General features: G+C 53.4%; 2 protein-coding genes across 2 annotated transcripts; both read right to left on the bottom strand.

Moving 5' to 3' along the window:
• Nucleotides 1-5,598: 5,598 nt before the first annotated feature.
• LOC115397671 (putative uncharacterized protein DDB_G0271606) lies at nt 5,599-9,862 on the bottom strand. Its single transcript, XM_030104102.1, has 3 exons — nt 9,782-9,862; nt 8,538-8,692; nt 5,599-7,058 (listed from the first exon to the last, which is right to left on the bottom strand). The coding sequence occupies exons 1-3, from the start codon at nt 9,860-9,862 to the stop codon at nt 5,654-5,656; spliced, it is 1,641 nt and encodes a 546-aa protein (XP_029959962.1). The 3' UTR covers nt 5,599-5,653.
• ccdc125 (coiled-coil domain containing 125) lies at nt 9,830-21,464 on the bottom strand. The gene is made up of 8 exons (XM_030105025.1): nt 21,429-21,464; nt 20,869-21,160; nt 20,390-20,709; nt 19,822-19,880; nt 19,654-19,740; nt 18,017-18,094; nt 9,975-10,641; nt 9,830-9,894 (listed from the first exon to the last, which is right to left on the bottom strand). The coding sequence occupies exons 3-7, from the start codon at nt 20,574-20,576 to the stop codon at nt 10,522-10,524; spliced, it is 531 nt and encodes a 176-aa protein (XP_029960885.1). The 5' UTR covers nt 20,577-20,709; nt 20,869-21,160; nt 21,429-21,464; the 3' UTR covers nt 9,830-9,894; nt 9,975-10,521.
• Nucleotides 21,465-23,367: the final 1,903 nt, after the last annotated feature.

The raw sequence follows: 23,367 nt of genomic DNA, 5'->3' as shown, positions 1-23,367 counted from the left end.
CCTGGTTCTGCAGGGTTCTGCAGGGTTCTGAGGGGACTGTGTGGGATTTGTTTCAATATGACTGAACTGAAGTGAAGGAAGGTTCCGTGAGCTTCCAGAACCGGGCTGGCCGGGCTGATGGGGTTCTGGGTGGAACCCTGCTGGCTGGAGGCCGGAGCCTGGTTCCTGGTTCCTGGTTCCTGGTTCCGGCCTGCGGCTCTTCGATCCAGCGGCCGCTCTAATGCTGCTATTGATCCATTAATCACTCCACCAATGAACTAACAGTTACTGACCTTTTCATAGTCCCTGAGCTCCCCCCCCCACCCGCCCCCCGCCCCCCTCCCGCTCTGCCCCCCTCCCCCTCCCACTCTGCCCCCCCCCCCCCCCCCCCCAGGTCCCCGAACCAGCTCAATCGATCATTTAATGGAACATCAAGGCCACACAGATGATCCGTCAGCGTTTTGTCCCGCTCGCTCCAGATCCGGATCGCTCGATACATCGACCTCCTCTGAGAAGTGTGTAAACAACGGCGAGCCGAGCCAACGCCATTATTAACCCCCGCCGCCACGTTTAGAGGCTGTTTAGACCGCCGGCTAATGAGGACAGACTGGCCGCGGGCTAACGCTAGTCCATTAGCCTGTCGGCCCGACAGCAGAACCTCCACTGCTCCACCGTGAGCACAGGCTGTTAGCATGTAGCTTAGCACAACCGCTGCTCTGCTGGCTTTTATTAAAATATAACACAAAGTTTTCTCAGCTTTTTAACTTTTACTTCAGCAGGATCATTTCTGAAATCCAACATTTTATGATTTTTGCAACTTATGTTCAGCGTTAAGATGAAAGCAGCGGCGGCGAAAAGCTGGTTTGTTTATAGATGAACCTTTAAAATGGCCGATTTTCACCCTGAAACAGGAAGTTAAACTCTGGTGGCTGCTACCGGCAAACCGTTTTCTCCTTCTTAGCGATGCTTTTTTGATGGAGTTCATCCTGGCTTCAGTGGAAGACGAGCATCCCGCTCATTCAGCCAGACTCCAGGCTGCTGAGGCTCCTGGGAGGTTTGGTGGCGGCCGCCCTGCAGGCCTGACGCTGAGCGGCTCACTGGGTATTTCACAGGTGATGAGGATGTTTGAGAGGATCTAACTCTGTTCTAAACTCCCTCCAGGCGGCTGGACTTCTGCGTGGCCGTCCCGCGCTGTGGTCTGTTGACCTCTGCGGTGGAGTCCTGGCTCGTGGCGCGGTGGTGCAGTGGAAAGCAGCCAGCTGCAGCTCGGTGGAGCTCCAGCTCCCAGCTTTGTTCCTCTGATGACTGCAGGCAGAAGCTCAACTGGATGCACAAGAAAAGGAGAGAGAAGGACACAAAACAACAATATGGCGTCGGGCCGGACCCGGGCGGCGTGCGGCAGCATTATCGGCCTTCTCAATGGACGTCAGTCAGAGCGCCGCTAATGGCAGACGACGTGGAACATAATGCACCGACTCCGGGCCGAGCCGGCAGGAGTAATGGCTCAGAAAGCCGGCGCCTGCAGCAGCGAGCTGTCACAACGCACCACTGCATTGTGGGTTAATGTTGATCCCCCGCCCCCCGCGGTGCGCCCGTCACCCTGTGTGTCTGTGGCTGGCTCCGCCGCCCCTCTCCATGCATCCAGCCATACTAAAAGCCATTTTCTTTTTAATTAATCACGCCGATGGCGGCCGGCCGCTTCGCTCAGAGTCCGAGAAGCTTAAGCTGCAATCAATGACTGGGGGGGGGGGGGGGCTCGAGGAGTGTCAATATTTTCCAAAAAAATCCCGTCCTGGAGGGTCAGCTGCCCTACATAAAGTGCCCCGAGGAGCCGGGCGGCCCACAAAGCCCCCGACTGCACGGCAGGAGCGCCGCTCGCCGCCGGCGCTTTGTTCCTGCCGGCCGGGCGGCGGAACGAGGCCGTGACCCGCAGACAGGGTCACCGCCGCCTTTCAGCCTCGCTTTCAGCCCCCAGCCAACAGCACGCTGCCAAACACAACGGCTCCACGGGACCAGGCCTCTGCTCCAGGCTGCCCTCTAGTGCTCACAGCTGCCACAGCAGCAGAGGTGGAGCCGCCCGAAGGGAGGATTTCCACTTCCTGTGGCTAACGCTGCTGCAACCTCAGGCAACGAGGAACAACATACACAAGAATAAAAGGATGATTCCACGGTGAGAGGTTACCAGACGGCTGTCTGATAAAGAAAATCACAGAAGAAATCCTCCATGTTCAGACAGGCGCAGCTCCAGGTCTCAGAAACAAACTACTTCTGTGCATTAAACTGCTGCTTTTCTGTTCGATAGAAGTTTATAAATGATCCCGTTCACCACTGCTAATGACAGGCTCATACCACTTTCCACCACCAGGTGGAACGATGAGCTGCTTTACTGTGTGTCCAGCCTGCAGAAAACACAGCAGTGATTCTCACAATAAATCAAGCCAATGACCTCCACTGTCTGGCTGTTTTTAGTCGTTTGTGCAGGACGTGGACATTTCTTTATCTCTGATAACATAATGATCATCCAGTTACATCTTTTCAGACGATCACGTTTGGGTTTTTCTCCAAATTTCTATTCAAATTGATTAAGGTTTGATATACATGGTATAAAAATGTTATTTTCACCTTGAGCTTAAAAAGTAAAAGTACGTTTTACAAAATAATGAAAATCTTAAACTGAAGTTGTTTTTTTAAAGGGGTACAGCACAGTTTTAAATGTTAAATTTTCAATCATTCACACCCAGACACATTTTCACCTTTGCCTGATGGGCAGCAAGAGCTATTTTTGCAAGATCGCAGTCGCTCCTATTGTCCTGCGCAGGGCACTGAAGGCACAGCAATATGAGTGATTCGGGTACGAATTGCTCTGAGCCTGACGTAATGCGCCTCCCGCTGGCCTGCTAATCCTTAAGTTTCGATTTGTCCGCCATTACTCCGCCAGACGCTTAGCAGCAACAACTGAGCAGTACTGAGGATGGAGCTTCCAGAAAGTCAGAACAGACCGGCTTCTAGCACTGCCACAGCTCCACACAGACCCACCAGGCAGAAGAAACTTACATTTTACTGGAGCGCTGCTAAAAGAGCGAGGAAGGAGTTCCCCTCTTCTGTGCACGTACATGGGCACAAGCCACAGACACGAGCTTTTCACTAAGCTACAGTTACGCCTACGGCCTGCAGGGGTCGCTGTTTCGCATGAAACGAGCAAACTGCGCTGTGCTCCTTTAAATTAAAATTACCTGCTTCTTTTCTTCAAGTCATTAAAATAAACAATAATATTATTATTTATAAAATTGAATATTTTAAATCCAGAGTGCAAAAACCTTTCAAAAGATAATTCTGAAACGTGACAACAGAAGGATTTTTCCCACCAACTGTGAACTCTGAGAGGAGAGATCGTCCTCTCGTCTCTCCGACCGGGACATTCTGTCCTCCAGCCCCACGTCTCTCACTCTGGTTGACTTTTCTGTGTTTTCTCAAACACTTTTCTTCTTGGTGTGTCCAAAGGAGCCTCCGCTGCTGGGAATATCTAGTTTGCGTTCCTAAAAACAAATATTCACATCATACTTCACAATGATTAGAAATCAAGGCTTCAGCTGAGTTCCTGCAGAGGAACCAAAAACCAGAAACCAAGAGGAGCAGAAACAGGATAAACCCTGCAGAACCAGAGCGGGAGGCAGCAGCTCTGTGGTCCTACACTGACATCTAGTGGCCACAGGCTGGAAGCACACCTGTGTTCTGATGATAAACTTCTTTACAGGCGGAGAGGTTCATCTTCCAGATCTTATGGTAATATTGAATGGACTTTTGTTTGCTCCCTTTGTCTTCATGTAACTCGCAGTAATTCTCTCTAAATGAAACATTTTCACAGCATGGTTTCACCTCAGCGTTCGCTCCATCTCAGAACAGCCTCTGTTCATTGCTCCGGCGCTTCCTGTTGGTTTCAGTCTTTCAGCTGCTCATCAGATCATTTTAAAGAACGTGTAGGTTCAGATGTTTTTGGTTTTTCCTTTTCATTGGTCTTAATTTGGTGGATTTTGTGCTTTAGCGTGTTTTTTTGGGAATATCTGGCAGGAACTAACAGCTGCTCATCACACCAGAGGAAACACCATTAAACACCGTTCATTCTGGAAAAGTCCCATTTGATTCAGGATTTAGAGCATTAAAGTTGTTATTTGAGGAGAAAAAATAAAATGTCTGGTGAACCCAGAGAGCCGCTCAAGCAGATCTCCTGCTGGGATCCATATTCTGTTGTCACTTCTTTATTTTGTCACAAAGTCAGAATAAAAGTTTATGTTACCAATGCTCTTCGAGAGGATCTGTGACGCTGTCCATCATAAACCTCTTAAGTGGCATTTCAGATAAATGAACAGTGTGGATACTATTTTCAGGTGTGATTTAACTCCAGTAATCCACATCATAATGTCACAGTGTTTCATGATTAAATGAGGTGAAGGTAATAACATTCCTGTCTCCATGGTTACCATCAGGCTTTGTCATGTGACAGGAAGTCAATGTTATTGTCCTCAAATCACATTAAGTGAAAACAAAGCAAATCAACTGTGAGAAGGTCCAAGTGAAAAAAGACCGAACACCGCTGGAAAATCAGCATAATGGTACTGTTTTAAATCAAAAGAAAATTAAATAGCTTTCATTTTATTTTAAACAATTAAAATAAAGTTTAAGTTGAATTAAAATAGTCTCCAGCCATAACATTCTGAAGTGAGAAGACGATGTAATCCTGAAACAGCTGTTTTCATCAAGACTCCATCAGAAACACGGTGACTAAAGGAGCCTGGCTTTAAGGCGCTACTGACGTTGTTGAGCGGCTGGAGGTCCAGCCTGTGGCTGAGCCGTCATTTCTCCTGCCGCCTCGTGGTGTTTTCAGGCTTCTGTCTCGGTCTCTTTAAACCAGTCTGCAGTCCTTCTCTTCAGCTCGTCCGGAGGCGCTCCGAGCGGGACGTGCTGCGTCAGACGGTCACGTGGGGGGCGTGGCTTCTGAGAGGACGTCCTGGAGGCCCTGGAGCGCTCAGTGTCGACCAGAACTGACGATTCAGTGATTTACTCGATTCTGTGTCAGGTTCGAGGTACTGAAGCTTGAAACATTCATGTGGATCATCAACGGACGAACCACTGCACCAACGCGCCGCCTGCTGTGACGCTGTGAGACCGGCTAACGCTCAGCAGGTGTACGGAGCGGTCTGTTCATATCCCGGTTCCTCGGTCCAGGCAGCTTCCTCAGCTGGTCCTCCCAGACCGCTGGTCTCCTCATTCTCATGGTCCTCGGGCCGAGCTGGACATCGTCCTGCATGTGCAGAGAAGAGCCGCAGGCGGGGCTGTTCCTGCCAAGGTTCTGGAGAGGCTCAGACCAGGAAGTGAAGGCTTCACCACTCTGGCCCAGGCTCACAGTGGGGGGTCAGGGTCCTCACAGTGGGGGGGGGGGGGGGGTCAGGGTTCTCACAGTGGGGGGGTCAGGGTTCTCACAGTGGGGGGGGGTCAGGGTTCTCACAGTGGGGGGGGGGTCAGGGTTCTCACAGTGGGGGGGTCAGGGTTCTCACAGTGGGGAGGGGGGTCAGGGTTCTCACAGTGGGGGGTCAGGGTTCTCACAGTGGGGAGGGGGGTCAGGGTTCTCACAGTGGGGGGTCAGGGTCCTCACGGTGGGGGGGGGGGGTCAGGGTTCTCACAGTGGGGGGTCAGGGTTCTCACAGTGGGGGGTCAGGGTTCTCGGCCTTCTTGTGGTCGTCACGTTTCTTACGGCTCTCATGATTCTCATGGTGAAACACCGGTTTGCTGTCAGTCTGCGACGAGTCCAAATCCTGCAGTGAGTCAGTCTCTGCTCTAGACTCTGTTCCAGTCTCTGCTGTAGACTCTGTTCCAGTCTCTGCTCTAGACTCTGTTCTAGACTCTGTTCCAGTCTCTGCTCTAGACTCTGTTCTAGACTCTGTTCCAGTCTCTGCTCTAGACTCTGTTCTAGACTCTGTTCCAGTCTCTGCTCTAGACTCTGTTCTAGACTCTGTTCCAGTCTCTGCTCTAGACTCTGTTCTAGACTCTGTTCCAGTCTCTGCTCTAGACTCTGTTCTAGACTCTGTTCCAGTCTCTGCTCTAGACTCTGTTCTAGACTCTGTTCCAGTCTCTGCTCTAGACTCTGTTCTAGATTCTGTTCCAGTCTCTGCTGTAGACCCTGTTCCAGTCTCTGTTCTAGACTCTGTTCCAGTCTCTGCTCTAGACTCTGTTCTAGACTCTGTTCCAGTCTCTGCTCTAGACTCTGTTCTAGACTCTGTTCCAGTCTCTGCTCTAGACTCTGTTCTAGACTCTGTTCCAGTCTCTGCTCTAGACTCTGTTCTAGATTCTGTTCCAGTCTCTGCTGTAGACCCTGTTCCAGTCTCTGTTCTAGACTCTGTTCCAGTCTCTGCTCTAGACTCTGTTCTAGACCCTGTTCCAGTCTCTGTTCTAGACTCTGTTCCAGTCTCTGCTCTAGACTCTGTTCTAGACTCTGTTCCAGTCTCTGCTCTAGACTCTGTTCTAGATTCTGTTCCAGTCTCTGCCCTAGACTCTGTTCTAGACTCTGTTCTAGACTCTGTTCCAGTCTCTGCTCTAGACTCTGTTCTAGACTCTGTTCCAGTCTCTGCTCTAGACTCTGTTCTAGATTCTGTTCCAGTCTCTGCCCTAGACTCTGTTCTAGACTCTGCTCTAGACTCTGTTCCAGTCTCTGCCCTAGACTCTGTTCTAGACTCTGGTCCAGTCTCTGCTCTAGACTCTGTTCTAGACTCTGTTCCAGTCTCTGCCCTAGACTCTGTTCCAGTCTCTGCTCTAGACTCTGCTCTAGATTCTGTTCCAGTCTCTGTTCCAGTCTCTGCTCTAGACTCTGCTCTAGACCCTGTTTGAGGTGCAGTGTCAGGCCGTTTTGTCTTCCGCCCCGTGTGGACAGTGGACTCTGATAAACGGGACTCGGATATGTCCTGGCTCTGGTTCTTTGAGCAGTCAGTCGGGGTTTTAGACGTTTTATTGGACTGTGATGAGACTTCTTCACACTGTGAGGTTCCCGATGTTTCCTGGCTCTGGTCTTTGGACTGGTCTGATGGTTCCTTCATGGTTTTCCTGGACGGTACCGAGTCCGGCGGCTCATCCTGATGCAGCTGTTTCTGCAGCTCCTCTGCACTGCGGGCTAACATGATGCTCACCTTCCTCTGGTGGGCCAGAGCCTCCTCTTTATCATTGAGCTGCAGCAGAGAACATTGAACACTTCGTAATATGACTCTTCACTAATATCAGCAGTGCCAGTGGAGATACTAACCAAGTCCAGCAGTCTGTAGAGAGTTTGTAAAACCTCTTCGGGCATCTTCATGTCCAGGCTGGAAGGGAGCAGTCCTCTCAGCTTCTGTCCTACACTGATCAAAGGACTCCTGGTAACACCTGCCAGCGACACGGCGAGTACACCACCAATCAGTGAGAGTCAAACAGAACCCCAGGTGTCTCTTTAGGGGGACAGGCGATGAAGACAGAAAGGAGGACATGTTAAAACAAAAGAGTTGGAGCTCACTGCTGAAAATTAATGGTCAAAAATCCCAGTGGAGACATGAAACCAGCTGCTCAGTGATTCCAGGAAGAGTTTGATTAATGGAGCTTTCCTACTGATGGCTGAGGGTGTGAAGGATTCTGGGCATGCCACTTTTTATTCAAGTATAAATAAAAGGTTAGAGACATTATTTCCAGGATGGTGCTTCTTGAACATCATCTTATTAAGTTTCAGAAGAGTCCTGGATCATTTCTGGTCAATAAAACTTTCTGGTTGAATAAAAGTAACTTTGATCCTAAATTGGCCTTAATATGAATACTTTGGGTCGTCAGTGTGTCGTCATCCACAGGACATCAACGCTCAAAACCATGTAGTTCATATGCCAGGGCTATAATAACAATCTGGAGTTGTCACAAAATCTCACGACACACACACCATTTCAGAACCACTACCGTAAAGCAGTCCCTACAAGTAATCCTTTTTTGGAGAAAGTAGCTCTATTCAGAATACATCTAATTTAAACTGTAACTAATGGAAAACTTTCACTCGTATTTGTATTTTGATTTTTTAATAATTAAAAAAATACAATTTTTTGATCATAAAAAATGAAATTTTAAACTGTGTGGATTACATTTTGATGTGTCGTTCAGCATCAGAGGGATTCGTACTGCTGGTGTGTGTCAACATTTGAAGAACTGCTTTTCAGTTTTGTGGAAAACGGCTGAATACAGAGTTTGTGGAGCGATAATATGAGTTTGGCGATCTCCTCGGGAGGGATGTGTGTGTGTGTGTGTGTGTGTGTGTGTGTGTGTGTGAAAATTAATCCTGTAGTTGTACTTTGCACCAAAAGAGTTTAATTTGTTGAACTTGTGTCATGACAATAAAGATCATTCTATTCTCTCTTGTTTTCATCGGCTGTCAGTGATGACAGCTTTTTGCTTTCATTGGCTGACTCTGTGCTCCAGATGGACAGTCAGTGCAGCCCAGATGTGGACAGACAGAGGGGCGGCGCTCCGCCCCCCGCCCCCGCCCCCGCCCCCCGGCAGACCTGCCTTCGGCCTTGCAGTGGTGGGGCTTCAGGACGTTGGCCTCGGCCAGCAGCAGGAAGCGCTCGCTTCGTTTCCTCAGCTGCTGCTCGAAGGCGATGCGAAAAGCGTCGGCGACCATGACAGCCTCCTCCATCCTGGAGCGCAGGGCGTCCAGCTGGAAGACACAGGACAGGGAGGACACAGGCTCTGAGAAAAGACATCTTCCTCCATGTCCAGATGTTCATGTCCATCTGCAGCTGTTCCACATCCGTCTGGATTTCTTCATCATGGCCACGGTTTCTGTTCTCCCTCGCCGCTTTCTCACACTCAGAACTTAATTACTTTAAATTCTGCTGTGGACATTTTGCTCTTTTCTGTTCTTGGCCAGTTAAATCCAGCAGTAATAATGGATTTTCTGTGGTACTGCAGCAGCTTTCTGTGGTCACACAGTGACATCTAGTGGTCACATATGGTATGTACTTTTCAATATCTTAATATGTCTGTTACTTTTCTATATTTATAAGTTTTAATATCAGTCCAAAAACAACAACAAAAATTAACTTATAGTCTAGTATTTCACACCAAAAAAGTGACGGCTGCCCTGCACACTGATGGAGCTCCACTGGAGGAAACCTGAGATGTGGGATCGAACCACCAGCCTGAACATGCAGTCTGAAACGTTATCTCCCAGCATCACAGCTGACTCACTGACTGATGTGTTCTGATGCAGCTACAGTGTTTTCAGTCACTGAATCAAAACGTTTCGAGAGTGCCATATTTTCAAACCATCTGAGGTTCCATCTACACATCGAGCTCAACAATCACAGCCGGGATTTCTGCACATATGCAAGTAGACTGATAATAACAGAGGCTTCAGATCGACTGTACAGGTACTAACAGTTACTACAGCATCGTCTACTGCATACATGGAGACCAGAACCAGGAGGACAGCAGGCTCAAAGAGCGTGAAGCTTTCCTGAAAGAAAAGAGGTGTGAGAGGTGAGGGTGCGGTTTACCTCCTGCTGCAGCTGGACGAGCTGCCTCCTGCTGGCAGCAGCTGTGCGACTGCAGGCACAAGCTTCTGTCAGGCCGAAGCAGCGACAGGCTCCCAGCACAGCCAGCTGGCAAAACACGTCCAGCAAGACAGGTGTCAAAAGGTATTCCATATATTCAGGTGTGTGTGTGTGTGTGTGTGTGTGTGTGTGTGTGTGTGTGTGTGTGTGTGTGTGTGTGTGTGTGTGTGTGTGTGTGTGTGCTGGCTGACCTCCAGCACGCTGGCCTCTCTCTCTGGGTTGTACTGAGGTTTGGTTCTTTGGTAGATCCTCTGTTCCCTCACATTCAGCATGGAGAACAGCTCCAAGTACTGCCGTCTCAAAGCTAGACACACACACACACACACACACACACTGTGGGAGCAGCTCAGACAGACATGTGACTTTGATTCTCTGATGAGTTACCAGAGTTTTCCGCTCCGAGCTGCTGGATCTGGTTCTGGGTCTCCTCCAGTCGCTCCGTCAGAACCTTGTTCTCATTCACAGTTCTGATCACAGCGACAGCAGTGAGTTCAGGGAGAACGTGGAGAAAGAGGAGGCAGACAAGGCAGAAGCAGGAAGCAGACCATGTAGAAACAAGAGGTAGAACACGCAGAACCAGGAGGCGGAACCATGAGGCAGAATATCTGGGGTTTTTTAGAAAGCAGAACGTGCAAAAACAAGAACTAGAATGAGCAGAAACAAAAAATAGAATTTGGAGAAGCAGGAACCACAATGTGCAGAAAGAAGAGGTAGAACATGCAGAACCAGGAACATGCAGAAACTGTAGGGCAGGCGGAACATGCAGTAACAGGAGGCAGAATATATCCTTTTTTTCCAGGAAGTAGAAGGTGGAGAAACAGGAAGTAGAGCATGTAAAAACAGGAATTAGAAAGAACAGATGCAGGAACCAGAACATGCAGAAGTAGGAAGTAGAAAAAGAATGCAGAACCGGCAGAACATTGTGGGTTTTTTAGGAATCAGAATGTGCAGAGACAGAAGCTGACCGGCTGTATCTGTGCTCCCAGGACTGCTCCAACCTCTGGGCGTGAAGCTGCAGGAAGCTGAGCTCCCACTGCAGACTGTTGACCTCCTGCAGGAGATCCACCGTCAGCACATCTCACTGAGTGACGTCACTGCCTGATGTCAGTCTGATGTCACTTCCTGATCTCAATGTGTGATGTCACTGCCTGACGTCACTGAATGATGTCACTGTCTGCTGTGACTGAATGATGTCACTGCCTGACATCACTAGGTGCGTTCATGATGGCAGAGCCAGAGGTAGGCGGAGCCAGACGAAGTAGATGGCGCAGCCGTGGGGCGGAGTTATAAGTATGGCTCCAACTCGGACAACCCTATGGTTCTCCGTGTTTGTGTTTCTCATGACTCCCACCGTGGGCAGTGTTTATTTATGCAAATGAAGCGTGTTATCATTGATGAGGAGTGGGCTGGGGTCCAATCCCCTGCCTGTATGGAACAGAGCGGTGGGCCAGGTAGCGGTGAGTTGCTCTCCAGCAGCTCACAGCAGCTCCTCTGTGACCGATCTCGTTTGGGTCTCACGAGTTTTCGATGCCCTACGTAGGTCCTACGTATCAGTGACGTCACTGTCTGCCGTCACTGAATGATGTCACTGCCTGACGTCACTGTCTGCTGTCACTGAATGATGTCACTGTCTGCTGTCACTGAATGATGTCACTGAATGATGTCACTGTCTGCCGTCACTGCATGATGTCATTGCCTGACATCACTGTATGATGTCACTGTCTGCAGTCACTGAATGATGTCACTGAATGATGTCACTAAATGACGTCACTGTCTGCTGTCACTGAATGATGTCACTGAATGATGTCACTGTCTGCTGTCACTACCTGACGTCACTGTCTGCTGTCACTGAATGACGTCACTGTCTGCTGTCACTGAATGATGTCACTGAACGATGTCACTGTCTGCTGTCACTGAATGATGTCACTGTCTGCTGTCACTACCTGACGTCACTGTCTGCTGTCACTGAATGATGTCACTGCCTGACGTCACTGTCTGCTGTCACTGAATGATGTCACTGTCTGATGTCACTGAATGATGTCACTGTCTGCTGTCACTGTCTGCTGTCACTGAATGATGTCACTACCTGACGTCACTGTCTGCTGTCACTGAATGATGTCACTGTCTGCTGTCACTGAATGATGTCACTGTCTGCCGTCACTGAATGATGTCACTGTCTGCCGTCACTGAATGATGTCACTGCCTGCCATCACTGAATGATGTCACTGTCTGCTGTCACTGAATGACGTCACTGTCTGACGTCACTGAATGATGTCACTGTCTGACGCCACTGAATGATGTCACTGTCTGCTGTCACTGAATGATGTCACTGTCTGCTGTCACTGAATGATGTCACTGTCTGCTGTCACTGAATGACGTCACTGTCTGCCGTCACTGAATGATGTCACTGCCTGCCGTCACTGAATGATGTCACTGTCTGCTGTCACTGAATGACGTCACTGTCTGCCGTCACTGAATGATGTCACTGCCTGCCACCACTGAATGATGTCACTGTCTGCTGTCACTGAATGACGTCACTGTCTGACGTCACTGAATGATGTCACTGTCTGCTGTCACTGAATGATGTCACTGTCTGCTGTCACTGAATGATGTCACTGTCTGCCGTCACTGAATGATGTCACTGCCTGCCACCACTGAATGATGTCACTGTCTGCTGTCACTGAATGACGTCACTGTCTGACGTCACTGAATGATGTCACTGTCTGCTGTCACTGAATGATGTCACTGTCTGCTGTCACTGAATGATGTCACTGTCTGCTGTCACTGAATGATGTCACTGAATGATGTCACTAAATGACGTCACTGTCTGCTGTCACTGAATGATGTCACTGCCTGACGTCACTGTCTGCTGTCACTGAATGACGTCACTGTCTGCTGTCACTGAATGATGTCACTGAACGATGTCACTGTCTGCTGTCACTGAATGATGTCACTGAATGATGTCACTGTCTGCTGTCACTACCTGACGTCACTGTCTGCTGTCACTGAATGATGTCACTGCCTGACGTCACTGTCTGCTGTCACTGAATGATGTCACTGAATGACGTCACTGTCTGATGTCACTGAATGATGTCACTGCCTGACGTCACTGTCTGACGTCACTGAATGATGTCACTGTCTGCTGTCACTGAATGATGTCACTGTCTGCCGTCACTGAATGATGTCACTGCCTGCCGTCACTGAATGATGTCACTGTCTGCTGTCACTGAATGACGTCACTGTCTGACGTCACTGAATGATGTCACTGTCTGCTGTCACTGAATGATGTCACTGTCTGCTGTCACTGAATGATGTCACTGTCTGCTGTCACTGAATGATGTCACTGTCTGCTGTCACTGAATGATGTCACTGTCTGCTGTCACTGTCTGACGTCCTTGAATGATGTCACTGCCTTGATGCCACAGTCTGACCTCACTGTGTCATGTCCTGCTCTCCTGCCGCCACACTGGGGTGTTCCTGTCTTGTGGCCGCTGGGCGGTTCCGGGTTGTGTTTGCAGAGGCAGGGACCTGGCTGCTGACTGCAGATTTGTTTCAGCTGTGGTGCAGAGGCTGAGCTCTTTCCTCAATAAGCAGCTCTATTAAAGGGGACCTGAGATGCCGCTTTAGTGCTGGACCGGAACGTGATTCAGCTCTCAGTTTTTCCCCCCCCAACCTCTGTTTAAATGTGTGTTACAGTCTGACAGCCTGTGAGCCTGACTGGCTGCCCACCAGTCCACCAGCCCACCAGTCCTCCAGTCCACCAGTCCACCAGCCCACCAGTCCACCAGTCCACCAGCCCACCAGTCCACCAGCCCACCAGTCCACCAGTCCACCAGTCCACCAGTCCACCAGCTCACCAGTCCTCCAGCCCACCAGTCCACCAGTCCACCAGCCCACCAGTCCTCCAGCCCACCAGTCCTCCAGCCCACCAGTCCTCCAGCCCACCAGTCCACCAGTCCACCAGTCCACCAGTCCACCAGCCCACCAGTCCACCAGCCCACCAGTCCTCCAGCCCACCAGTCCTCCAGCCCACCAGTCCTCCAGCCCACCAGCCCACCAGTCCACCAGCCCACCAGTCCACCAGCCCACCAGTCCTCCAGCCCACCAGTCCTCCAGCCCACCAGCCCACCAGTCCACCAGTCCACCAGCCCACCAGTCCACCAGCCCACCAGTCCTCCAGCCCACCAGCCCACCAGCCCACCAGCCCACCAGTCCTCCAGCCCACCAGCCCACCAGCCCACCAGTCCACCAGCCCACCAGTCCTCCAGCCCACCAGCCCACCAGCCCACCAGTCCTCCAGCCCACCAGTTCACCAGTCCACCAGTCCACCAGTCCTCCAGCCCACCAGCCCACCAGCCCACCAGCCCACCAGTCCTCCAGCCCACCAGCCCACCAGCCCACCAGTCCTCCAGCCCACCAGCCCACCAGCCCACCAGTCCTCCAGTCCACCAGTCCACCAGCCCACCAGCCCACCAGCCCACCAGTCCTCCAGTCCTCTAGTCCCCCAGTCCTCCAGTCCCCCAGTCCTCTAGTCCTCCAGTCCTCTAGTCCCCCAGTCCTCCAGTCCCCCAGTCCTCCAGTCCCCCAGTCCTCTAGTCCTCTAGTCCTCCAGTCCCCCAGTCCTCTAGTCCTCTAGTCCTCCAGTCCCCCAGTCCCCCAGTCCCCCAGTCCTCCAGTCCTCCAGTCCCCCAGTCCCCCAGTCCTCTAGTCCTCCAGTCCTCCAGTCCCCCAGTCCTCCAGTCCCCCAGTCCTATAGTCCTACAGTCCCCCAGTCCTCCAGTCCCCCAGTCCTCTAGTCCTCCAGTCCCCCAGTCCTCTAGTCCTCCAGTCCCCCAGTCCTCCAGTCCCCCAGTCCTATAGTCCTACAGTCCCCCAGTCCTCCAGTCCCCCAGTCCTCCAGTCCCCCAGTCCTCCAGTCCTCTAGTCCTCCAGTCCCCCAGTCCTCCAGTCCCCCAGTCCTCCAGTCCCCCAGTCCTCCAGTCCTCTAGTCCTCTAGTCCTCCAGTCCCCCAGTCCTCCAGTCCCCCAGTCCTCCAGTCCTCCAGTCCCCCAGTCCTCCAGTCCCCCAGTCCTCCAGTCCCCCAGTCCTCCAGTCCTCCAGTCCCCCAGTCCTCCAGTCCTCCAGTCCCCCAGTCCTCTAGTCCTCCAGTCCCCCAGTCCTCCAGTCCTCCAGTCCCCGAGTCCTCCAGTCCCCCAGTCCTCTAGTCCTCCAGTCCCCCAGTCCTCCAGTCCCCCAGTCCCCCAGTCCTCCAGTCCCCCAGTCCTCTAGTCCTCTAGTCCTCCAGTCCCCCAGTCCTCTAGTCCTCTAGTCCTCCAGTCCCCCAGTCCTCTAGTCCTCCAGTCCCCCAGTCCCCCAGTCCCCCAGTCCTCCAGTCCACCAGCCCACCAGTCCTCCAGCCCACCAGTCCACCAGTCCACCAGCCCACCAGTCCTCCAGCCCACCAGTCCTCCAGCCCACCAGCCCACCAGTCCACCAGCCCACCAGTCCACCAGCCCACCAGTCCTCCAGTCCACCAGTCCACCAGTCCACCAGCCCACCAGTCCACCAGCCCACCAGTCCACCAGCCCACCAGTCCTCCAGCCCACCAGTCCACCAGTCCTCCAGCCCACCAGTCCTCCAGCCCACCAGTCCTCCAGCCCACCAGTCCACCAGTCCACCAGTCCACCAGTCCACCAGCCCACCAGTCCTCCAGCCCACCAGTCCTCCAGCCCACCAGCCCACCAGCCCACCAGCCCACCAGTCCTCCAGCCCACCAGCCCACCAGCCCACCAGTCCACCAGCCCACCAGTCCTCCAGTCCACCAGTCCACCAGCCCACCAGCCCACCAGCCCACCAGTCCTCCAGTCCTCTAGTCCCCCAGTCCTCCAGTCCCCCAGTCCTCTAGTCCTCCAGTCCTCTAGTCCCCCAGTCCTCCAGTCCCCCAGTCCTCCAGTCCCCCAGTCCTCTAGTCCTCTAGTCCTCCAGTCCCCCAGTCCTCTAGTCCTCTAGTCCTCCAGTCCCCCAGTCCCCCAGTCCTCCAGTCCTCCAGTCCCCCAGTCCCCCAGTCCTCTAGTCCTCCAGTCCTCCAGTCCCCCAGTCCTCCAGTCCCCCAGTCCTATAGTCCTACAGTCCCCCAGTCCTCCAGTCCCCCAGTCCTCTAGTCCTCCAGTCCCCCAGTCCTCTAGTCCTCCAGTCCCCCAGTCCTCCAGTCCCCCAGTCCTATAGTCCTACAGTCCCCCAGTCCTCCAGTCCCCCAGTCCTCCAGTCCTCTAGTCCTCCAGTCCTCTAGTCCTCCAGTCCCCCAGTCCTCCAGTCCCCCAGTCCTCCAGTCCCCCAGTCCTCTAGTCCTCCAGTCCCCCAGTCCTCCAGTCCCCCAGTCCTCTAGTCCTCCAGTCCTCCAGTCCCCCAGTCCTCCAGTCCCCCAGTCCTCCAGTCCCCCAGTCCTCCAGTCCTCCAGTCCCCCAGTCCTCCAGTCCTCCAGTCCCCCAGTCCTCTAGTCCTCCAGTCCCCCAGTCCTCCAGTCCTCCAGTCCCCCAGTCCTCCAGTCCTCCAGTCCCCCAGTCCTCTAGTCCTCCAGTCCCCCAGTCCTCCAGTCCCCCAGTCCTCTAGTCCTCTAGTCCTCCAGTCCCCCAGTCCTCTAGTCCTCTAGTCCTCCAGTCCCCCAGTCCTCTAGTCCTCCAGTCCCCCAGTCCCCCAGTCCTCCAGTCCTCCAGTCCCCCAGTCCTCCAGTCCCCCAGTCCTCTAGTCCTCTAGTCCTCCAGTCCCCCAGTCCTCTAGTCCTCCAGTCCCCCAGTCCCCCAGTCCCCCAGTCCTCCAGTCCTCCAGTCCCCCAGTCCTCCAGTCCCCCAGTCCCCCAGTCCTCTAGTCCTCTAGTCCCCCAGTCCCCCAGTCCTCCAGTCCCCCAGTCCCCCAGTCCTCTAGTCCTCTAGTCCTCCAGTCCCCCAGTCCTCTAGTCCCCCAGTCCCCCAGTCCTCCAGTCCCCCAGTCCCCCAGTCCTCTAGTCCTCTAGTCCTCCAGTCCCCCAGTCCTCTAGTCCTCCAGTCCCCCAGTCCCCCAGTCCCCCAGTCCTCTAGTCCTCCAGTCCCCCAGTCCTCCAGTCCCCCAGTCCTCCAGTCCTCCAGTCCCCCAGTCCTCCAGTCCTCCAGTCCCCCAGTCCTCTAGTCCTCCAGTCCCCCAGTCCTCCAGTCCTCCAGTCCCCCAGTCCTCCAGTCCTCCAGTCCCCCAGTCCTCTAGTCCTCCAGTCCCCCAGTCCTCCAGTCCCCCAGTCCTCTAGTCCTCTAGTCCTCCAGTCCCCCAGTCCTCTAGTCCTCTAGTCCTCCAGTCCCCCAGTCCTCTAGTCCTCCAGTCCCCCAGTCCCCCAGTCCTCCAGTCCTCCAGTCCCCCAGTCCTCCAGTCCCCCAGTCCTCCAGTCCTCCAGTCCCCCAGTCCTCCAGTCCTCCAGTCCCCCAGTCCTCTAGTCCTCCAGTCCCCCAGTCCTCCAGTCCCCCAGTCCTCCAGTCCCCCAGTCCTCTAGTCCTCTAGTCCCCCAGTCCCCCAGTCCTCCAGTCCCCCAGTCCCCCAGTCCTCTAGTCCTCCAGTCCTCTAGTCCCCCAGTCCCCCAGTCCTCCAGTCCCCCAGTCCTCCAGTCCCCCAGTCCTCTAGTCCTCCAGTCCTCCAGTCCCCCAGTCCTCCAGTCCCCCAGTCCTCCAGTCCCCCAGTCCTCTAGTCCTCCAGTCCTCCAGTCCCCCAGTCCTCCAGTCCCCCAGTCCTCCAGTCCCCCAGTCCTCTAGTCCTCTAGTCCTCCAGTCCCCCAGTCCTCCAGTCCCCCAGTCCCCCAGTCCTCTAGTCCTCCAGTCCTCTAGTCCCCCAGTCCCCCAGTCCTCCAGTCCCCCAGTCCTCCAGTCCCCCAGTCCTCTAGTCCTCCAGTCCCCCAGTCCCCCAGTCCCCCAGTCCTCTAGTCCTCCAGGCCACACTCTGACCAGCAGCTCTGCTCTGAACCTGAAACCTTTAGTTCTGCAGCCCGTCCTGGAGGGACATTGCATTTCTGACACTGTGATCTTGGGGCCTGAGCCTCAGACTCAGTCTGTGACACGATGTTTGATGTCACTTTTTTAAATTCAGAAATAGTTTATTTTAGCAGCTTTATCCTTTTTCTTCTTTGCTATTTTTGCAGCCGTTGTTTTTTGCTTTCTTTCTTTCTTTCTTTCTTTCAGCATTTGGGTAGTAGTTCTGGTGATTTTCACAGGTTTTTCTACAAAAAAAAACAACCTATATATCACTTTTACTTTTGACCTCTTTAATTCATTTTTCTTTAACCAGCTTCACCATCAGCTGTGATTTATTAGATGCTAATTCTGACAGCTGTGTGTTAACAGTAGCTAGAGCTGCTGTCAGGAACAAGAGAAGTGTGTGTTCTGAGGGACGTTAAATCAAACACCCCCGCCTCTGTCTGAGCGGCTGCAGATCACCTTCTCCAGGGCCTTGGCCTTCTCCTCACTCTTCTGCTGCAGACTCTGGGTGTGGCTCGTGGCTCGGTCCAGGATGGCCTGTGGACAGCAGCAGGTCGGGTCAGTCGCTACCCAGCAAGCAGAGCGGCAGTCCAAGAGAGGCAGGGAGACAGCAGAGAGACAGCAGAGAGACAGCAGAGACAGCAGAGAGACAGCAGAGAGACAGCAGAGAGACAGCAGAGAGACAGCAGAGACAGAGAGACAGCAGAGAGACAGCAGAGAGACAGCAGAGAGACAGCAGAGAGACAGAGAGACAGCAGAGAGACAGCAGAGAGACAGCAGAGACAGCAGAGAGACAGCAGAGAGGCAGCAGAGAGACAGCAGAGACAGCAGAGAGACAGCAGAGAGACAGCAGAGAGACAGCAGAGACAGCAGAGAGACAGCAGAGAGACAGCAGAGACAGCAGAGAGACAGCAGAGAGACAGCAGAGAGACAGCAGAGACAGCAGAGACAGCAGAGAGGCAGCAGAGAGACAGAGAGACAGCAGAGAGACAGCAGAGACAGGCATACACATCAACACACACACACTCACACACATTCATTTTTGGCGACATGATGAAATCATATGAAAGGGGGACTGTTGGGTACATGCTTTAATTCATCACTACTGCCATGATGAAGTAAAGGGAGCAGCTGTACTGACGGCACATCAGGCCGCTGTGACACTTGTTCCTGAGAACAACTGCACCAAGGTTATAAGACGTTCTGCTGAAGTGTAAACACACCCACGTGTTCCGGAGATATCAACACACACACACTAGTCTTCCAAACACACTCAGCTGACATCAACACCAAACTGTCCAACTGCGAACAAAGTCCAGCCCGTCTGTCGGGCCCCGCCCAGAAGAACATGGAATAAAGCTCTGTCTCTGAACCATCAGGATCCTTTCGGGGCGAAATCCTGCGTATCTTTCCCTGTAAGGTCCAGCTGAGCATCACATCTGGCTGTACTGAAATAAATGGTAACCATCTGAAGTCAGTCGTTTGGGCATTTTTCCTACCGAGCACAGAATCAAAGAACCGGGTGGAGTCGGCTGCACAGAGGTCCTGGGCTCCAACGTTTGCTCAGGAAGCCCACAAACACACAGTCAGCAGGAGGCAGCCGCTGCAGTGACCAGGAGGACAGCCATGTCCACCAGGTCAACACTTCACTCACTGAATGTGACCAAGTATGAAGATTTAACTCTCAGCTCTGTGATTGATCTAAATGTTGCTCTCTCACCTCTCCAACCTGATAACCAATCATGAAACTCTACAGTCAGGGACGTCAGGGACGGCCTGGACGTAGTGGGAGGGGCCGAACTGCCTCCCAAAACCTCTTCTTACTTATTTCTGGCAGGTGGATGGTCACTGTCCAGCGCCCCCTTGTGGACACATGGAGGAACAGTGGATTCAGATGTAGTGTGGGACTGCACTGTGCCCCCCCCCCCCTCCCTCCACAAAGCCCAACGCACCAGAGCAACAGGAGCCGGGACCGGCCCGGCCCGGCCCGGCCCGGCCCGGCGGTCCAGCTCCACAGGCTCCCTGAAGGGATCCAGTCTTCAGAAGGTTCCGGTCCTGGACAGACCTGTGGTCTGGTTTGAGTGTGTGTATCTTACCTTCCCCTGTAGGATCCTCAGAGCTTCATATTTGCCCTCCAGGTAGCGGTGAGTCACCTCCAGCTCGCAGCTCAGAGCGTCGATCACCTGTCCACACAGGGCCGGACACTGGGGTCAGTCCCAGCGTCCAGGCTGAGCTCCGGGACACAGCAGGACTGTCTCCCTCACCTCAGCAGCCTCCTGCAGTTTGTCCTTCAGTTTGTCTTTGGACCAGTCGGCCAGGGAGCCTGCAGGGCCACACACACCGTTACACACACCGTTTCACACACACACCACTTCTCATCTCAAACACAGCAAAGACACATTTCTGCCACATTCATGTTCGACGTTCTGATGCCTTTCGGTTGTTTCCAGAACTGCCATTTAAAAAGTTGATCTCATCTGAGCTGCATTTTGGGTCCACTTTGCACCTTTTCCTCCAGGTGGAAACTGTTGCAGCTGTTCCAGCAGGTTGATCTCCGTCAGCACTTTGCCTGTTTTATGGGTTTATTGACTTATTGTCAGCTGTTTGAGCCATTCTGGCTTTTCCAGACATGTTTGCTGTTTTTCAGCTCAGCCCTCCTTCTTTAAATAACTCTTTAAAAACAGCTGAACCGCAGCCGGAGACACCGACAGCTGGAACACACTCCGGTTCAGGCCCTGTTCTCGCCATGTGGAGGGCGGGGCGTCTCACGTTTCTCAGACTGAACCAGAGAGAGGGCCGTGGTGGTGTTCGGATGTCAGAGCTCCGTCGTACCCAGGCGGGAGATGTTCCAGCGGGCGGCGTGCTGAGCCTCGCCGCGCCGACCGCCGAGCCTCAGCTCGGGTCTCTCCGGCGCGGCCGCCGGGCCGAGGGTCCTCCTGGACGGGGACCGGGTCCCGTCCCCCAGGTCTCCGTCCGCCATGTCGTCCTCCGGCCGGCGGGGCTCGCCCACGTCCTGCATCTGCCGGGGTGCGGTTCACCCGTTCACCTGCCGAGCCCGGGAACCCGACACTCCTCACATCACAGCCGACACGACAGCGAGAAACTCACAGGAAGAGAGTTCAACGTTTCCAAACTGTCAAAGCGCTGACGGGCTAAAGAGACCGGAAGAGATAAAGCAAAAAGAAATGGAAAGAACATCTAAAATGCATGAAACATATAAAATACAGAATGTTTAAAACAATGTTCAGAGGTTCCAGCTCTTCGGAGAGCGCCGAGGAACTCCGGAGTCCGAAGCTGGACTGCCTGCTCACCCTGAAGCTCCAGACGCTGGGTGTGCCTCCAGGACCTGGGGCTGATGGGACGTGGACTCGGTGGTTCTTGTGCTCATGAAGGTCTCAGACCTCGGCTCTGGACTCAGCGCTCACATCCAGCCTCGTGCCGTCACCGCGGTGTTGGACCCACAGAACCGGGAGCTGGTTCTGAGCAGAACCTTTCCACCAGGACGTGACCGGAGCGACGGAGAGTCCTCCGAGTCCTCCGAGTCCTCCGCCTCCACGGCCTCACTGACTGACCCAGACTCCTGAACCGACGGTCCAGGCCAGTCTGGATCAAGTTCAGTGTCCATGGAAAATATAGATTCAAAGAACACAACTTTCAGTCTGAAATCATGACTTTCTCTTCATGTCTGAGGACAGACGGCTGTTTCTCTTGCTGTCCTGTTCTACTGTACTCCGCAGAGAGAACAGAAACGGAGTGAACACGGCTCCTTCATCTGAACTGGGATCATCACTTCAGTCAAACCAGCAGGACAGAATAAATTCATCATTAGCACTGAGGAAGATCGGCCTGTTTCTGAAGGATTTCTACTCACCAGAGGACGGAGTGACACCGTCCAGCAGAGCCGCCGCTTCCTCCCGAGTCCAGAGCAAACACTGAGGCGGAGCAGGAAGCAAACACCTTCCTTCACGATACCGCCACGGGGCGACGGCTCCAGCCACGCCCGAGTCCTCAGCCGGGACCAGGTCTGGACCAGATCCAGGATGAAGAGCAGCTGGTCCTCAGGTCTGACGCTCCTCAGCTGCTGAACAGCTGGAGGGGAGGGATGAAGGCCTGGATGTGGGGTTCGGCGCCACCCTGCCCTCCGGGGAGGAAACCAGGACCAGAAACCAAGTCATCAGGAGCTCCTCTTGAAGAACAAATCTGTCCGGAACCTTCCAGCAGCAGAACCTCCGTTCTGCTGCTTCCATGCTGGACTGGACAAGTTCAAAAAAAAAAAAAAAAAAAAAAAAAAGGGAAAAAAGATGAAATATCAAAGAAATTCACCAAAGACATGTTTGAAGAAGAGCTGTTCTGTAGTTTTATTTTGAAAGAGGTGGCTCTAGTGTCCTGGTTTCCCTTCTGAGAGAAGCTGTTGAGTCAATATTTGACAAAGAGGCGGGCGAAGGAGGAACAGCAGATAACATCTCAGTAACGAGGCTCAGCTGGAGTTCAGCTGTTCAAACATCATTTATTCAGACACAAACACAGAACAGGCTTCCTGATGGGCTGCGCATGGAGGATGAAGGCGGGTTCCTGGTGTTCTCCTCTCCGTGACCTTCCAAAAGTTCCTTTAGACCACGTAGTACAAGCAGAGTGTTGGGTTCTCTCTCTCTTCTGAAGGTTTTAACACCAGGTCTAAGCTTTGGGGTTAAAAAGTGACTGAAGACCGGCGTCTTCAGCTGTGACACGATTCTGACAGGCGATCGTCACAGCGTGACGTCTTAGTCGTTTCCAGCAGTAGCCTGGGTCAATGTGCTGATCAACAGCAGCAACGTTCTGCTTCAGATAAAATGTCACTAAAATGTGAAATCTAACGCCAAGAAATTCAAGCTTCAACTCTGTAGTTCGGGTGTTTTCTAGTTACTATGAACTCATAAGCCAAAAGTAAAGACACTATACTCTGTATACAGCATCTAAACATCCAGTCGGGTACAGTCCAGCAGGCTGTGTCTTATCGGGTTCCGTCCAGTCGGGTACGGTCCACCGGGCTGTGTCTTATCAGGCTCTGTCCAGTCGGGTATGGTCCACCGGGCTGTCTTATCGGGCTCTGTCCAGTCGGGTACGGTCCACCGGGCTGTGTCTTATCAGGCTCTGTCCAGTCGGGTACGGTCCACCGGGCTGTGTCTTATCGGGCTCTGTCCAGTCGGGTACGGTCCACCGGGCTGTGTCTTATCGGGCTCTGTCCAGTCGGGTACGGTCCACCGGGCTGTGTCTTATCGGGCTCTGTCCAGTCGGGTACGGTCCACCGGGCTGTGTCTTATCGGGCTCTGTCCAGTCGGGTACGGTCCACCGGGCTGTGTCTTATCGGGCTCTGTCCAGTCGGGTACGGTCCACCGGGCTGTGTCTTATTAGGCTCTGTCCAGTCGGGTACGGTCCACCGGGCTGTGTCTTATCGGGCTCTGTCCAGTCGGGTACGGTCCACCGGGCTGTGTCTTATCGGGCTCTGTCCAGTCGGGTACGGTCCACCGGGCTGTGTCTTATCGGGCTCTGTCCAGTCGGGTACGGTCCACCGGGCTGTGTCTTATCGGGCTCTGTCCAGTCGGGTACGGTCCACCGGGCTGTGTCTTATTAGGCTCTGTCCAGTCGGGTACGGTCCACCGGGCTGTGTCTTATCGGGCTCTGTCCAGTCGGGTACGGTCCACCGGGCTGTGTCTTATCGGGCTCTGTCCAGTCGGGTACGGTCCACCGGGCTGTGTCTTATTAGGCTCTGTCCAGTCGGGTACGGTCCACCGGGCTGTGTCTTATCGGGCTCTGTTCAGTCGGGTACGGTC

The sequence above is a fragment of the Salarias fasciatus genome, chromosome 12 (genome assembly GCF_902148845.1).
Source record: "Salarias fasciatus chromosome 12, fSalaFa1.1, whole genome shotgun sequence".
NCBI classification, from domain to species: domain Eukaryota; kingdom Metazoa; phylum Chordata; class Actinopteri; order Blenniiformes; family Blenniidae; genus Salarias; species Salarias fasciatus.
Note: the sequence above shows the minus strand (reverse complement) of the source record. Positions and strands in the feature narration are given on the sequence as shown.